At 51.3% G+C, this 16,864-nt stretch overlaps 2 protein-coding genes across 2 annotated transcripts; one reads left to right on the top strand and one right to left on the bottom strand.

The window, feature by feature from the left end:
• Positions 1 to 1,133: 1,133 nt before the first annotated feature.
• On the bottom strand, positions 1,134 to 4,490 carry TTC19 (tetratricopeptide repeat domain 19). Its single transcript, XM_053961147.1, has 10 exons — positions 4,285 to 4,490; positions 4,144 to 4,217; positions 3,898 to 4,008; positions 3,748 to 3,786; positions 3,190 to 3,246; positions 2,914 to 2,975; positions 2,691 to 2,785; positions 2,352 to 2,506; positions 1,912 to 2,074; positions 1,134 to 1,445 (listed from the first exon to the last, which is right to left on the bottom strand). Exons 1-10 carry the CDS (start codon positions 4,469 to 4,471, stop codon positions 1,312 to 1,314), a joined length of 1,077 nt encoding a protein of 358 aa, XP_053817122.1. The 5' UTR covers positions 4,472 to 4,490; the 3' UTR covers positions 1,134 to 1,311.
• A 60-nt stretch (positions 4,491 to 4,550) lies between these two features.
• ZSWIM7 (zinc finger SWIM-type containing 7) lies at positions 4,551 to 16,121 on the top strand. The gene is made up of 6 exons (XM_053961149.1): positions 4,551 to 4,675; positions 5,186 to 5,285; positions 6,982 to 7,003; positions 9,309 to 9,411; positions 13,742 to 13,846; positions 14,256 to 16,121. The coding sequence occupies exons 2-6, from the start codon at positions 5,207 to 5,209 to the stop codon at positions 14,370 to 14,372; spliced, it is 426 nt and encodes a 141-aa protein (XP_053817124.1). The 5' UTR covers positions 4,551 to 4,675; positions 5,186 to 5,206; the 3' UTR covers positions 14,373 to 16,121.
• The last annotated feature ends 743 nt before the right edge of the window (positions 16,122 to 16,864 follow it).

The raw sequence follows: 16,864 nt of genomic DNA, 5'->3' as shown, positions 1-16,864 counted from the left end.
TTTTCCTGTGTCTCCCTTTTGTTTTGCAGCATCAGGCAAGACCCTGCTCCCAGGGTGCTGCAGGGTTCCCAGGTGACCCTGCTGCCCTCCAAGCTCTGCTGCTTCAAACCCCAAACCCAGCACTTGAGGGAAGGTTGGTTCTAATGTGCCAGAGCCTTTCTGTCAGTACAGCCCTGTTTTTATTTCCTAGCTTGCTGAGAACAAAGCTCTGTATGTGACTGAAGGTTTCCACGAAGCTTCAATGAACTTCTACTCTAGAAAATCTGTGTGCCTCTTCCTCTTAGCTCAAAGTTCAGAGATGAAGCTGCTACTGTAAGTAAATTAATAATGATGTCATTACATTGAGGGTTGTACCAACCAGCTGCAGTTCTGACAACTGAGAAGTTAAAATTGTGCTTGGATAGTGACAGAATTAGTTCTACTATCCTAAGTATGGATTTGGTGATTTCTGGTTTAATTCTCCTCTTTCTTTAACATCAGGCTTCCCGGCAGGGCAGAACTGAGAAATTCTGTTGTCTAAAGCAGCTGTTCATACTTGATTCACATGAAGGCACGTAGCTGACAAAGCTGGGTTTGTACACAGCATCTTTTCCAACAGGAAGCCTCAGCATTCAAGCACTGACCTATCCAAGAGAGAAGAGAACTCTGGCATTCGTGTGCTCTCCACTGGAGCCAAGTGTTTTATTTCTGACAGCAGCTCTGTGTGCTAACAGCCTCACCCCTCCTCTGAGAGGACAAGTTCTATCTTTGGATGCTAAACGAAGAAATACATTTGATCTTCACACAGCCTGTTGGACCAGGACAGGGAGCTGCAGCTCTCTTGCAGGGCAGGTACAGCCTGGGGAATGCTCTGCTGAAGTTCAAACATGCTGAACTGCAGCACTGATAGAAGTGCAGCCCCTGTTGTGCTGTGCAACATGTAAAGAGTGAGACAATTCCTGCCTGTTCCTTTTCAAGACTTGCTCTGGGACAGCCGTGTTTTGAACCTGAACACTTCTGTGGGAAGGCAGGAATAGCAAACTGACTCTAACACAGTATTAATACCAGACCAGACTTGCACTCAGGCAGCCAAAATTAAACCACTTAGCACAGTAGGTCAGTCAAACCACAGACTACACCACAAATTCACACAGTTAAGATTTCACACCTTTATTTTGGGCTGTTAGGCAGTGGCAGCCCTTCCTCTTAAGCAGTCCTGAAACTCCTCATTGCTGTTTCTCTAGAGAATTGCACCGAGCTGCTCCCAGGCTGCCTGTGCCGACCAACCCTTGCTGCCTTCAGTCACCTCAAGGTTGGACTCTGTGGTCAAACTTATTTGGAGCCCTTTCTCCTCTTGGCCAGCTCAGCTAGTTCCTCCTGGATATGCTGGACAGAAGCAGCATCTCCCTTCTGCTGTGCCTGCTTGAGAGCTTCTTTGTACACTTGTTTTGCTTGCAGGAAATCTTCTGTAGCAAGAGAGAAAAAAGGCTTGGCTACCCAGTTCCATCTCCCGTTTTCAGAGCCCCCTCCTGATGCTGATCCCATGCAAAGGACAAGGACTACTTGGAACACATCAAGATCTAGGGAGGCTCAGAAAACATCCTGCCAGCTTGCCAGCTCTTGAGAGCTTGGTGATGGAGAGCAGCAGTGATGATGGGACCTGGTGCTGCTTCAGCATTAAACTCTCACAGAAACAAATCTCACGCATGTCTTCTGTCCTTTTGGAAAAGTTACTGGACACAAAGGACGTGGGAAACAAGAACCCCCTGGAAACCTTTTGGGTCAGTTTGTGAAAGCAATTCAAAGTCAGACCTACTGCCTAAAGTAAAACTCATAACCCCAAACCAGCACTTTAGTTCAGCCCTACAACACAGATCCAGATCTCTGCGCTCAGCACAAGCTCAGTGACAGGCTGGGCATGTATTCACTGACCTTTGTGCATCAGGATTGCTGCCAGGTTATTGAGCACCATGTGCTCCTCGGGGTGCTGCGTGACCCTTGCCAGCTCTGCTGCCCTCCTGCTGTAGGTGTGCGCCTCCTCGTAGCGTCCCTGAGCATCCAGCACCGTCGCCAGGTCATTCATCAGCACCACACTCTGCACCAGGAGGGAAAAGGGAAGCCTGTGGAGCAGTCTGGGGCAGCAGAAGCACCACATTCATTTCCTGCCACACCACTTAAAGAAGTATTTCCCAAAGAAGCATTCAGTAAGGAAGTGACCTTTATTTCTGTATTTGCATGCTCGTCCTTCCTGGCAGGAAAACGGCCTCAGGTAGTGCCTGCCATGTCTGATGGCAGCAGAGCTGCTCCAAGGCTGCCTCATTTCCCACAGATCAGCCTTTCCTTCCCTGGAGTCCTACTGCTCTACAAATCACCTGTGGATGAGTCTCTCCCTGAACATCATTTGATATCTGCAGAGCCTTCTCATACATTTTTTGTGCTGCTGGGAGCTCGTTGATGTTCAGGAGGTAGCGGCCGTAGGAGTCCAGGCTCATCCCAAGCAGGAGCTGGGTGTTGGCCTTTTCTTCAGCTGCAAACAGAGAGGAGTGAAGTGATCACTGCCACAGGATTCAGTATGAACCCCCATCCTACCACAGCAGAAACTCAGGCAGTGGACAGACAATGGATTGACATGAAGATGGCACTTAGAAACAACATCAAGGACAGCGAAATGGAGAAAAGATGAGAAGCCTTTGGCAGACAAGGCTGCCCACCTGATAAGACATCCTCAGGCAAGTCCTTCTGCTTGGCAATCTTCTCCTCTAAGGTCAGGATGCAGAACTGGTAGCCAGCTACGGCTAATTTGTGCCTGCAAAGTGCAAAGCAAAGCTCCTTCTGTCCCTGAAGGATCCCTCATTAAAGATCCTCTGCTTGGCCACGCCACCAGCACTGCAAAGCTGAGATGAAAGCAGGTGACACCTCTAGCTGGGAACTCACTGTTTCTGAGCAGCATAGATACTGGCCAGCTTGAGGGATATCTCAAGGATGGCGTTGTCATCCTGCCAGGAGGACACACAACGTAACTGTTACTCTTCTTGTACCTTCCCAACAGAAACACTGCTTTGTCAGAGAGTTTAGACATTAAAAATCCACATCTTGTTGCCTCCAGTGCTGCCATCCTTTACAGGATTGCCAATTTCCAGTAAGAGGCATTACAGCACAAGAAATAAGGTAAAGAGAAGGGCACCACTGGGAGCCTGTCTCAGAACATACCTCCTTTGTGTCCCCTGCAAGCATATAGCTCATAGTTGCTTTGTAGAGCTTTTCTGCCTGAAACAAGAATTTTGAAGAGGATACTGAGAAATGATGGCATTTAAAACAAAACAGAGGCAAACTACACAGAGGCAACTGGCTCAAATTTGTTGCATTTACACTACAGCAAGAACACAGTTCTTAGAAGTGAAAGGCTGACCAGAGCCCAGTGGTACTGAACCAGTGGGTCCTTTCAGTTTCTCCTTGAGCACTGCAGCAGCAGCCAGGCCTTTACCCTGTCTGTGAGCTCAGGGCTTTCCCAGATTCTCTTTGGAGCATCTCTGTGCTCAACTGCAGCATTTCACAGTAAGAAGTATTCCCTCCTTTAACTGTGAGAGCCCCTTTCTTAACCTGGTGTGCTCATGGGACTGCAGTCCTGAGTTGGATCATTCTGCTGTGCTCTGGGACATCTCTGCCCCACAGCTCTGAGCCTGCAGCTTGTGCCAGCACCCCACACCTGAGACCGTGCACAACATGTCAACTTCTAAAAATTCAGAGCGAAAACTCAGAGTTACTCACATTGTCCAGCTGTCCCTGCATGTAGGCCACGTTCCCCATCTGGAAGAGACAAGACAGTGCTCAAGCTCCACCAAGGCGATGCGGACGCGCCCCAGCCGCTTTTCCTTCTCCCTCCAGCACCGAAGTGCCCCAAGCCCGGCTCTCACTCACCATGCTGTAGGTGTAGATGATGGCCTGCCTGTTCTCCTGCTGGTGCGCCCGGCGCAGAGCCTGGTGCAGGAGCTGATCGGCCTCGGCCAGCTCCCCCTTCATGGCGCTGAGCTGCGGGGGCAGCGGGCGCGGTCACCGCCGGGGGCAGCGGGCGCGGTCACCGCCGTGGGCAGCGGGCCCGGTCACTGCCGTGGGCAGCGGGCCCGGTCACCGCCGGGCCCCGCGCCCGCACCGCCCACGCCGCACCTTGGCTCTCTTCAGCAGCAGGACGATGGCGTCCTCGCCGTCCTCCTCGTCGTCCCGCGGGAACAGGGAGAACCCTGCGGGGACAGCGCGGTGGGTGCCCGGTGCCGGCTGCGCGGTGCCCGTGCCCGCCGCCCCTCTCACCTCCCAGGAAGGCCAGCGCAGCGCCGGCCGGCCGTGCCCAGCGCGGCCGCGCCCGCCCCGCGGTGCCGGTGCCGCTGTCCCCGCGGTGTCCCCGGTGTCCCGCTGTCCAGGCGGGCCGGGGCAGGGCTGGGCAGCGCCGGGGGCACAGCCGGGACAGCGCCCGCGGCAGCGCTGCCGCCGCCGCCATCCCGAGCGGGCCCTTTAAGAGCGCGCGCGCGCCGCGCGTGACGTCACGCCGGGCACGGGGCGGTGTCGTGACGTCACTCCCGGAGCGGGAGCGGGAACAGCACCGGGAACGGGCAGCGAGCGGGAACGGCACCGGGAGCGGGCCGGGCTCGGGAACGGCACCGGGAGCGGGCAGCGAGCGGGTCCCGGCGCTCTGCTCGCCCTGGTGAGCAGCGCCCGCAGCGCCCCGGCCGTGCCGGGCTCCTCAGGACACGGAGCGGGGACAGCGGGGGCACAAAGCTGGGGAAGGGGCTGGAGCAGCCCCCGGGAAAGGCTGAGGGAGCCGGGGCGGCAGAAAGGGGATCTCACCCGTGTGTGAATGCCTGCGGAGGGTGGCAGGGGCTGCACCGAGCTCTGCCCGTCCGGCAGTGGCACCGGGCAGCAGCTGAAGGCCAGGGGATGCCCCTGAGGTGAGGAACACCGTGCGCGGCCCTTTCCAGGGACCTGTGCTTGTGTGGGGGCATCTCAGAGACACCCGTGTGTCTGTGGGGAATCCTGTTCCCAGAACGTGTAAAAAAAAAAAACAACAAAACATTTTAGAAGTTGTTTTGAAACATTTTAAAGGGTGCCATTCCTTGGTTGGGATGGGGTGCCCAGATAACCCCCCCCCACGATGCTCAGTATCTATGGTGACCCTAAAGATTTCCCTCTGTCTCCTGTCCTGTCTCGTTTCCAGGGATGATCCCGTGCCAGTGGGATGGACGGGAGTACCTTGCCAGCTGTGGCAGAAGAGCTCTTGAGAGAGATCAAAAAGGCTTTTCAGGAGACCTCACAGGGTATGTGAAGGATCCCAGCAGGAATGGCCTGGCACACCCCCAGCGAGTGAGGAGGGCCCTTGGCATCCCCGTTTCTACCAGACCCTGTTGTCTCAGGGACCTTTATGTCCCTTTTTTGTGACAACAGATGGGTGTGAAGCACAGATAAGGAGGAGCAGCCCCTCCTCGAAGTCAAATTCAAAAATCACACCAGTTTGGACTCTTTGTAATGTGAGACTTGTGGGTACTGCTGCTTCTTAGAGCTCCTGGTGCACATGATCACACTTGAGGGATGATAAATTAATGCCTCCAGGCAGGAATTCTGCTGTGCCCTGCATTGGTGGTTCTACAGACTCACCAATCCCAAAACTGGGGTTGGAAGGGAGAATTTCCCAAAGCCGTGTCCTGACTGACCGGCAGAGGGGGTGTGCAGCTGATCCCAGGGCGAGGAACAACTTCCCAGTGCTTCAGTGAAAGGAGCACCAGCCAGCACTGAAATCCTGGCCAATTCCAGCAGCTAGTTAAGAATAATTACCTTTGCTGGATCTGTGCTAAGAGAATATTAGTATTTGTGTTTACTGGATGAGTTGCACAGAATGGTTCTTCCCAAGATAAGGGTCTGCTGAAGGAATATTTTTAGCTGCACAAAATCCAAACAAATAAGAATTGAGATAAATCTGTCTTGAGCACTACACGGGAGTGAGGAATGGGCAGAAACTTCATGTCTAAACTGTCACAGTGACCCTAGTGACAGCTTTTTGGCACACTTGCACTGTGGCTTCTGTCAGGTTAGAATAGATCCAAAATCTACATGTGACTTTTAAAAGAGCGAGCTTTATAAATCCTGTTGTAAACTAAGCACAAAAAGAAGTTCACATCCCTTTAAAAACGTCCTTTTTACAGCAGCAGAGTGGTACTAAAGCACACATTGAGACAGAGCTGTGGAGAGAAACTGATTGATCCCTTTGCAGAATTAAATTCAAATAAAGCTGGAAAATTCAAACCAACACTGCAGGTCATAGAGCGTATTTTGAATTGTCGGAAGAAAATTATTTTAAAGTCAAAAATCCAGATCTTCCAGTGGGATATGGAGACAGAGTACACTGTGTCCCCTGGGTGATAACAGAAGGATCAGAGTGGACAAGCAGAGCCTGAGCAGTGAGCTCCAACAAACACAATTTGCTTGAGTGTAACTTTCCATCTTAAGGAGAAGTTCCAATAAATGAAGACACAATGTTTCAGTGGGCTGTAGTAAAAGCCATAAACCAGTGGCGCCCTGCAAGACTCTGCTGGGAAAAGAACAACATTTTTAAAGTTGTGATGCCTGAGTTCTCAACTCATGCCAGGAGAGTTTCGGGGAAAATAATATATATATATATTTTTTTAACCAGCTTCTTAAAGTGACAGAGTAAGATGCTGAGGACTCCTGCCTTTTATTGGGTGCTTTTAAAAGTAGGATGTCATAAAAGAAAGTACATTTGGGCTTCTGCTTTTCTTTTTAAAATTAGTCCCTGTGGTTGTGATTGCTGTGCTTGATAAGTGCCTTAGCACTGCCATCATGGATCATTTTGCTGCTCCTTGTTGCTTTTTTGGTGGCTAGAGAGGATGTGGAGATCTCTGCAGTCCTGTGTGGCCTCTGGGGGTACCTTGGGGGGACAATAACCCCCCTGTGATGTGAAATTCTGCAAAATCACATTCCCTTTTCTTTCTGTTGCAGTGCCTGATGACCTGCTGCTGGGGTGAGTGTCTTCTGCTTCAGTTCCTGCCCCAGTGTCCTGCTGAAGGGCAGTTGGTGGTCAGCTCTCATCCTGGTTTTCCCCTGTGTTTGACCAAGTGCTGCTGAAACACAAAAATGCTGGTGGTTTTTGCAAATGAAGGTTCTGACGGGTTTTTTTTCCAGAGATTCACAAAATGATCTCTGTATCACAGCATCTCCTGTGATGACTTGCTCTAATTTAAACCCAGGGTATTTAACCTGAGCTCTGAGTCCAGCCTCAGGTCTGGAAGGAGTTTGCTGTGGGAGTGGGTTGTGTTCCAGGGTGATTCATCCCCCTGCCTTCCTGCCACTGTGAGCACCCTGAGCTCACTCCTGCTGTTTGAGTCATGGGCACGTGTGATGGAGAGGGAGAAGTGTCCTGATCATCACCCTGCACAAGGGAAATGTTAACTTGGAGACTGAGAGTTTTCTTCTGTTTGGGGCAGGCTCAGGTCAGCTTTGTCACCCTGCGAATACTTTAATCATTCCCAGCAGTGACCTAAGAGATCCAAGTTTCACAACTTCAGCCCTCAGCAACTGGTGTTGAAGGTGGAGAAGAGGCATTGTCACAGTGAAAAAGACTTTTCAGATTCATCTTTAACCTTGTGTTCCTGCCTGCCAGGGGATGAGATCACCAGGAACCCTCCAGGCCTTGATGCCTTTGTGTTAAAGTTATCTGACATACCACCTGTGAAAGGTGTGCTGACTCCCTCTCCTGGGACCACAGTGACCTTTGAAAGGTGGGATCAGATTTGAAAGCTTTTGTTTCCTTCTCCTCAGAAAAGAGGAGGAAAGAAATTCCCTTGTTAAGTTTAATAATGGTGGTAACTCTTGGCAGCCAGATTTCCATCAATTCCCTGCATCCAGCAGCTCAGAAGTATTCTGATTTAATTTCCCAATCTCTTCCAAATCTCCAAAGTCCTTGAATTTCCTGTGGGCATTTCCTGTTGAACTGATCAAATTATATACACAAGAAAAGAATTCCCTAGATTTGAAAAGAGTTCCTGAAACTCACTGAACTCAGCCCCCTTATAGTCCCAAACCTAATCATGAAGGAATGTCTTACGTTAAGTGTTCCCCACCCACCTCCTCAGATGGAGCCAGCCCTTCTTGCCTTGAGTTTGTGCAAGTTTTGGTCTTCCTGGAATCTGTCTGTCTGCTTGGCTGCTTATCAATAAGCTTGACTCAGCTTCCTGGGGTCTGCCTTGTTCTGTCCTCCCTGGACTTGGAAACTTTCCCTTTTCTCTTGGTCTCCTGCTCAGTTTGGTGCTATCTCTTGATCACTGCTGATTTCCTTGTTGTTTACCCTTGGAACCAGTCTAGACTACACAGATTTTTCTCAGCTGGTGAAAGGTCGGTAAAGTTAACTGAGTTGCCCCTGAGCTCTTTGGAAACACTCAGAGCAGCTGGATTTACTGGTCTAGGATGACTTTGGAGCCCATGAGCTCTCTGGACAATAGGCTGAAGGTGCAGATGTCCATATTTAACACACACCTTATCCTGTACCCCTGCACAGCACCAGCAGGAGACACTTTGGGATGTGCAGTGGTCCTCATCCCAGACACTCCCTCATCCATAAATGTTGTGCATCCCTGAAAGGGAAAGGTTTTTTAGGGACAGTGGAGGGACCTCAGGCAGGTGCTGCCCCTGGGTGTTTATCTGGAATTACTTGGCTGTCTCTGAGCCCTGCTCGTAGCTGGGTCACAGATGTAAAACTGATGCTATCTGGTGTCTCCATGTGCAGTGGAGTGTCTTGAGTAATTCCCTGATGTTCTCCAGCTTCCTCCTGATGCAGTTTGGTGGGTAGAGAAAGGATAATTTATCCCTCAGTTGTGACTGTGATGGAGGAGATGTGATCACTACAAGATGACTCACTTGTTCCCCAGGGTTTGAACCGATCTCCAGGGGATGAGGAAGGAGCCCCAGTTCCTGTTGCTCCAGGAGCTGTGGATTCATCCTTGCACTCCCCTTTCTCCAAGGAGCTGTGTGCTCCATGCCTGGAGGTGGGATTCAAGACCAGCTGATCAATCCAGCACATCCAGGACAGCCTGGCTGTAGAGCTGAGGAGCCCCAGAGCACGAGCCCCTTTTGCCCTGAGCACTGGCAAGTCTGGCTCCATGTGCTCCACTAAAATCCCTGGTTGTGCCTTTGTACTCGTGGGACATTTTCAGTTACTGCAGCAAGGAAAAATGTCTTACTTTTTGCAGTGGGCTTCTTCAGGGCTTCCTCTGTGCCCTGAGGCTGAGCCCTTTGTGTTGTGACCTAACTAGAGACACCTTCTCTTCCAGGCTGAAGTTCGTTTTTGGCCCATCTGCAGTCCCAGCTCTGGATTTGGTGGATCAGCGTTCTGTCACCCGGATGAGGTCCCCCAGTGGAAGGATTCTCTACCAGGTACATGTTTCTCTTTGCTCTTGCTTTCTGATGGTTTCCAGCTGGCATCTGAGACAGTGTTTTCCTGACTTGCAGAGCATGGATAAACACAGAGAGGACACCAGTGTTTTACAAACTCCTGAAGTGACACTGGAAAGCAGCAGCCAGGGGCTAGAATTAGAGCAGCACGGTTCAGAATCATTTTCTCTGTGGCTCCCAGCCAGCCAGAGACAATTTATGTGTTTGGGGCATCACAGTCAGGAGGAAGTTTTCCAGGGATTGCTAATTTTGCTTTATTACTCCCATCCTCTCCAGCAAAGGAAGTTCTTCCTCTTGACCGGTTGCACACAACTCATCATTATCTGCCATCACTGCGTTTCTTTCTGTCATGACCTCTGCTTGGCAGGAGATCTCTGCTGCCTGGGAGGGAGCAATGCAGGCCAAACCTGTGGGTTTCACTCTGGTTCAATGTAGCCAAGGCTGTGAATCACAGACACATCCCCATGAAATGGCATTTTGGGGAGAAGAGCTCACCTCAGCCCTGAGATCAGTTACAGCACAGGGTGGGAGTGAGGTGAGGAGCCATTGGTACTTCATTCTCACATTTCTGTACTGTGCACAATTCCTTGTTCTCTGGTCCCCTAGCACTGGTGGCATCTCTTTTGGGACAATCTGTCCATGCTGTGAGCCATTGACCAGCTGCATCCAGCCCATGGCTGTGCCCTGACTGAGCACTGGGACCCTGTGCCCTAAAGATTTTGGTCAAAAAGCACCAATTCCTTCTCCTCAGCACTCCCAAAGCCTCAGGTAGCACAGCCCATCCAGGGCTGGGCCTGTTTCTGTGCTGTTACACACACACCAGAGAAAGGGGAATATCTTTGCTCAGTGCTGTAGCACCCAAGAGGAACATTTCTAAGTATCCCCCCTTTAAAGGACCTTTTCTCCTCCCCTGGAGGTGCTTTGGGGTCCTGTAGGGTGAGAAAAGGGCTGTGAAGTCAGGCCTGGCTGCTGGCACAAACCCTTCTCACGTGTTCAGAGCTCGCCCTGCTTGGTTTGCACGTGGAGCCTTTATCACTTCTAGGGCCATGGAGAGGACACCTCCAGAGGGACATGAATCATAACCAGGGCTCAAGAACAGCCTTGGATTGCAGTTGAGGGCTTGCCTGTGGATGTCTGGTAAAGCCTAGGAAGCTTCCAGCACCCTTAGACAGCAGCTGCCTTCCTGATTAATTGAATGCTCAAAGTATTTCCCTTTTTTACTGTTGTTTGTCTGAAAATGCCACTGGGCAGAGAATGGTCACATTCTCCTAGCAGAGCTTTGTCACGCCCTGCAGGCTAAGGCAGAGCTTTGCTGGGCATCAGTTAATAATCTGATATTAATAAAGGGCTCAGTTGGTGTACACTGAAAAGGAACAAGTGTCAGAACTTCTTTCCTGCCTCTGCAGGGAGAGGGAGCCTCTGGTTTCCCTGTGGAGAAGGAAGCCCTGGACAGGAGGGTCAGGGAGTTTAATGCAGGACAAACCTCCAGGAGGGAGGTTCTTGTGTGCCTCCAGCTGCATTCCTCTTCAGTGGAGCTTGATTGCTGATTAAGGCCATGCTGATGAGTTCATTAACAGAGGAATCTGAAGAGATATTTTCTCTGGGGGTGTGAGGTTGGTGCCATTGTGAAATTCTCCCTCATGACAGCTGTCTTGAGATGCAGAAACAAAGAGCAGAGTCTACCCTGGGGCTGGAGCAGTGACAGGAACACATCTGGGGTCATAGAAACCCAAGCCCTGGGTGGGACACTGCACTGGAGTCACTGGCTCTTCATTCCTGTGTGCTGCAGGAATGTGTGGAAATGTCCCCCAGCTGTGCTCCTGGAGAGAAGGGCATCCATGGCTGCCTGGACACTGCACAATCATCCCTGCTAATTATCCCCCACAAAGTCAGCCCTGCCATTTGCACCCAGATGTGGTTGAGCTGGAATGTGAGGTGGTGCTTCCACTTGCAGCTGGCTCTGGAGAACTCTTTGAGGCCATGAGGCTGGTTCTGTTGTGAAACTCCTTTGGGTCATTATAGCCAAATCTGAGCTGGTGATAATTGCATATCGCCCAGCACATCTCAGGTCCTGCTTCAGGGGAGGAAGGCTCTGCTCAGACAGGCCCTGTAGTATGGGCAGCCCTTGCTCTCAGGAGCTGAGATGGGAGAAGGAGCCCTCAGTGAAATGAAAGCTGTGATTTGCCCCTTAATGCCCTTGCTGTTTAACAGAGGAGTGGCACTAACAGAGTGTCCAAGGGCTGGGTGTCTCAGAGCTGAAATCATCCCAGGAGAGCTTGGATGATACCTGCCATGCTGAGCTCAGGGATAAATCCTACCTGCTGCAGGGATGGTGGAGCTGTGCTGGATGTGGCAGTGTTGGCCTGGCAGCATTTGGGGCACCCTTGGGCTCTGCCCAAGTGGCACAGATGCTGATGCTGAGCTGTGGCAGTGAAGCAGGGCAGTGCTTCAGCCCTGCCAGCTGGCACCTGCACTGCTCACATCCTGCATTTCGTTTCTTTTTTATTTTGTCTTTTTTCATCCATTTCCCAGAACTGTGTGGTAGATGCTCCACAGTGAAGGGTTTGAGCAGCAGGCCCTGGCACAGGCTGTGGTGCTGCCTGTGTCTGTCCCTGTGCTGGTGCCTCAGCTGACCCTCCTGTGCTCCCACACGCTGGCAGGGACACCTCCAGGGGGATTTTTCCTCCTTGAGGCTCAGGGATGAGGACAGCAGAAGGAAATCTCAGCTCAGGGCCAGGGGAGCACCCCAGTGCTTGGCTGGGCTGCAGCTGGCCAGGAACAGAGGCACCTTTTTCTCCCAGTCTTTGGATTTTAGATTTTGCTTTATTAGGCAGAGACTGTGTTCTTGCCATCTAGGTCAGGATGGGGGAGCACTGAGCTCAGCCCAAATCTGGCAGTGTCTGTCTGTGCTTTCCCCCCCTCCCCAAAGGAAAACACTTCTGAAGGGAAGGCACCATCAGAATACTTCATCTTGGAAAAAACAATCAAAGGGGCTGCAGGAAAACAAACTTATCACAAGTGAAACAAACTCAGCCTGCAGTAAAAGGAGGACCCAGGGTAAAGGCCAGACTGAAGAAAAAAAAAAAAAAAAAAAAAAGGTTTACCCTGAAATAGGAATGTGAATTTTGTGTCCTGGATCTGTTGGGAGTGAGGGGGACTTTGAGGCATTGGCATTTCTGTGGGAGAGCCTAAACTTCTGGATGTTCCCTGTTGGGCAGAGGGTGCAGGGGGAGCTCCAGGGGACAGAGGAAGGCTCCCCTTGGAAGTGCAGCTTTGGACAGGGAGGGACAATGTTCCTCTGGAGGGGCTTGGAATGCCAGGGATGTCCTGGAGAGGAGCAGCACTCTGCAGAGCTCCACTGCCTTTTCACTTTCTGTGTTTATCTTTGGATTTGGGGGTGTGTGTGCCACAAACCCAGCCAGAGTGGAGAGGGCTGTGATGTGCCCTCAGAGCCCTGGGCCCTGTGCAAGTGCATTCTGCTGCTGCAGATCCTTCCCTTCCCATAGGCTGGGACCTTAAAGTAGTTTCCTAAAAGCTGTTTTCCAGTCTTGAGGAGACCAAAAGAGAAATAATAATCCATGGGCTGGCTTTCCTACATCCTGCAGTCAGCTCCAGCAGCTCACAGATTGCTCCATGCTGGAAAAAAATGTTTCCCTCACCTGTTTGCTCACCCTGGTGCCTCAGTACCAGCCTTGCAGGGAACAGCATGTGGGAAAGGCAGGCAGTGCTGTTCCCAAAGCAGACATGGAGCAGGGAGGCTTCTCTGGAGACTTCTGCTTTGTTTATTCAGGCAGATCTGGATTCCAGTAGCTGCAGCTGGTTTTGAGAGCAGAGCAGCCTTCAGTGGTTGGGAAAGGAGAGGCCTCCCTGCAAGTGCTCAGTGCTGCTCTCTCCTGTCCCCAGGCCCGTGGTGGCTCTGGGGTCACACCTGGGCTGTGTGTGACAAGAGTCTCTGTCATTTCCACTTCTGAGCCTGCCAGGGCTGGCAGGGAGCTCACAGGAGGGGCTGGCACTCGATGGGAGGTCAGGGAGTGGTGCCACCACCCCTCTCCTGGTCCCTTAAAGCAGCCAAGTCCCTGGGGCTGGATCTGCTGCAAGCACAGGTACAGGACACCCTCACCTGCAGGGAGAGGAGCTTGTAGAGACCATGAGAAACCTGAGGAGCTTCAAGCTTAAGTGGGTCATTGCAGTGCTTGGGGACACTTCTGTGCTGTGACATCTCCCCCTCACTGCTGGGGCAGTGCAGACCCAGCCTGAGTCAGAGAAATTAAAGTGAATCCTGCCTCTGACTCCTCATCTGCCTCTGTTCCAGGTCCTTGGGAGCTCAGGCAAACTCTACACCTGCTACAGCTCCTGCCACTTCTGCACCTGCCCTGCCTTTGGGTTTTCTGTGTTGCAGAAGAGTGAGAGCCTTCTGGTGAGTTCTGTGCCCCAGCCTGGGGCTGGCATGGGGAGGGGACAAGGCTCTGCCCTGCTCCTTGAACCCCAAATTTCCAACCAAACACGAGTGTGGAGCTGGCCACGCAGGCTGAGCCTGACCACTGTGTGTGGCCTCTGAGAGCCCCAGACTTTGGGTGCAGGGTGCAGGGAGGGCTTTTGGTGGTCAGCAGAGGTGGGGAGGGTGCCAGGAGCCAGGAGCTGTGTGCCAGCTCCCTGCATGGCACTGTCCTGGTGGCAGAACTGGGGACACTGAGCGCCAGCTGTGCCAGGAGGGAACCACGTTCCTGGGGGGGCTGAGCACTTCACTGAACACATTTTGGCCAGGATGGGTTCCTGGTCAGACAGAGCCTGGCATTCCAGCCTTGCTCCTGCTGTTACCTTTGCAGTGCAAACACATCCTGGCTGTCTACCTCAGCCAGGCCATGGGAGCCTGCCAGGAGCTGGCTGTGTCTGAGGAGCAGCTCACAAACATCCTCCTGGCTGAGGAAGAGGATGAAGGATGAAGGATTTGGATCACTCCTGGCATTTTTAATATCTACAAGGCTGTCAAATGCTCATTTAGGCTGGTAGATTTCTTCCTGTGCTGCAGCCAAGTGTGACATTAATTAGCAGCCTGCCACTGATAAATTAATTAATTAGGCCTGTGTTGACTTCAGTATTGTTTATTTATGCTGTTTTTGGGATTTCTGAAGATGTTTGAACTAATCTGTAATAATTGTGATGTGAGGTTGCAAACCTGCAGGTGTCTGTGATCCACAGATTAAAGAGCTGCTGTGGCTCTTTGCAGGTGGCAGCTCAGAGGAATTTCTGATTTTTCAGTGGCAAACCTGGTCCAGGGACTAGGGCAGGGACCCCTCAGCACCCTGAGACTGGTGACAGCTCTGTGCCTCCAATGGAACAGGATCCTTGGAAGCATCAAGGTGGTTGCTGTGCTTTAAATCAAACACTTTCAAATGCACTGAGCACCTCAAGGCTGCTTCCCTGGGAGCCAGCTCCTTCCAGCTGTGATTCCCTGTCCATGCTCTGTGCCCCCTGAGGGCAGTGTGGCCTCTGGTGCTGCATCAGCCACCAGAAATAATGGGGCACAGGCTGAGCCAGGTGGTGTGGGTGGTAAATGAAGCATTTTGTATGTGAATAACAGTTCCTGCAAATACAAAATCTCAGCAACATGAGGAGAACACTTTCATCCATGTACAACAGCTCAATGGCCACAGCTGCACTGGCTACAGAAAGTTCCTCTGCTGCTTTTGCTTCACATTTTTATAGAAACCTTCAGAGCTTTTAATTGAGGGGGGCAAGGAAGGTGTTCTATTTTTATTCTGCCTTGCAATGTCTTTGGCTCAGATCCACAAAGGCACTTCCTGTGCCCAGTGCCCATGACCTGGGCCAGAGTTAATGCCTGACAGCCCAAAGGCACAGCTGGCCTAAGGATGCTCCACGTCCATCTGCAGGAATTCTGGCTCATGAGAGGCATGGGAAGGGAGCAGTGGTGGATACTGAGCTGCACTGGAAGCTCTCACATGTGGACAGGTGTTGGTGTTATAGCACTGAGAGTTTCACTCTGTTGCTGCTGTGAGAGTTTGGGTCCGTTTCAGGCAGCCAAAGGGAGAGATTCCATCCTTTGCTGTGAGGATAAATGTGGCTTGCAACCACTTGGCAACACTGCCAGGGCTGCAGGTGAAACCCTGCTGGTTTCCAGCCCTGATTAACAGGAGGAACACGGCCAAAGATAACACAGAGGGGAAGGGATGGAGGGAGGAGAGAGCCAGGCCCTGCCCAGATGGCAGGAGGTGGCCCAGGGTCAGCTGGCCCCTGAGCAAGGCAGATGCAGCAAAGCTGAACGGGGCTGGTAAAGGAGAAGCACTTGGGACAGGGACTTGAACTGCTCAGGCTCGTGCTGGAAGTGCCCATATCTGAGACACTGAGCTGTAGCTAAATTTGGACATTGCATAAACATGTGCAAACCCATCCAGAGCTCTCGGGTGATTTCACCCAGGTCTGGGGCTGAGCTGCAGTGAAATCCAGCACTCCCAGGGAACCATTCCCTGTGCATGGTGGACCCAGAGTCATTCCTGCAGCTGCTGCCTGCAGCTCTTGCCAGCTGGCAGAGGAGATGCTGCAGGAACAAGATTTCTTCAGTTTTTCAATTGATTTTACACATATTTGTTATTATATATGCCAGAGAAATGAAACTCTTGGGATCTTGCACCCCCCTTTTAGTGCAACAGAATTAAAAAAAAATATAGAGTTGATTTCTGTGTGATTCAAGTACAATTTTTCAGGAATAAAAATATAAAAATTACTGTTAGGGGAAAAAAAAAAGCATTCACAGCTTCTGGGGGTTACAGGGCTGCAGGGGTGCCCCAGCCAGACCAAGCTTTAGGAGTCAAGTGAGCTGCAGCATCCACCTCTCCCAGCTAAAACCTGCACTTGAGGAAGCTCTGCAAGGCTGGCAGGGCAAAAACCCAATTGTGGAACTCATGTCCCCAAGGCAGAGTGACACTGGCCTTGGTGGCTCTGGTTCAGACCAGCCAGGACCATTGGGGCACTTCTGCCTCCTGCATTTTGATAGCTGGAAACAGATCTGGAAGCAAACCTGAAGCACTGGGCTGCACAGTCCTGTGAACCAAAGTGAATTAAAGGCCATAAAACCTCTGCCCTAAAACCTTGGTCAAGTCTTTTCTCAAATCTTTCAGTAAATGGGATTTCCATGCTGGGCTGGCCAGTTCTGACCTGGTTTTCCCATCCTCACAGTCCCTCCCCTCAGTGCCTGGAACACAGATTCAGTTTCACACCAGCAACTGGGCTAAGTAAGACTCTTTCCCATCAGAGAATACAAGCTGCATCAAACAATTGATGGAATAATTAGGGTATTACCAAAGTGCTGTCAAGTATGAACTTAGAGAACAACTCAAAAAACAGACACAAAATTATTACTCCTAAATGAATCGAAATATTAAAAAATAATAATAATAATAATTAAAATAAAGATCCT

This window comes from Vidua chalybeata, chromosome 20 (assembly GCF_026979565.1).
Source record: "Vidua chalybeata isolate OUT-0048 chromosome 20, bVidCha1 merged haplotype, whole genome shotgun sequence".
In the NCBI taxonomy this organism is placed as follows: domain Eukaryota; kingdom Metazoa; phylum Chordata; class Aves; order Passeriformes; family Viduidae; genus Vidua; species Vidua chalybeata.
This window is presented reverse-complemented; position numbering and strand designations above follow the sequence as displayed.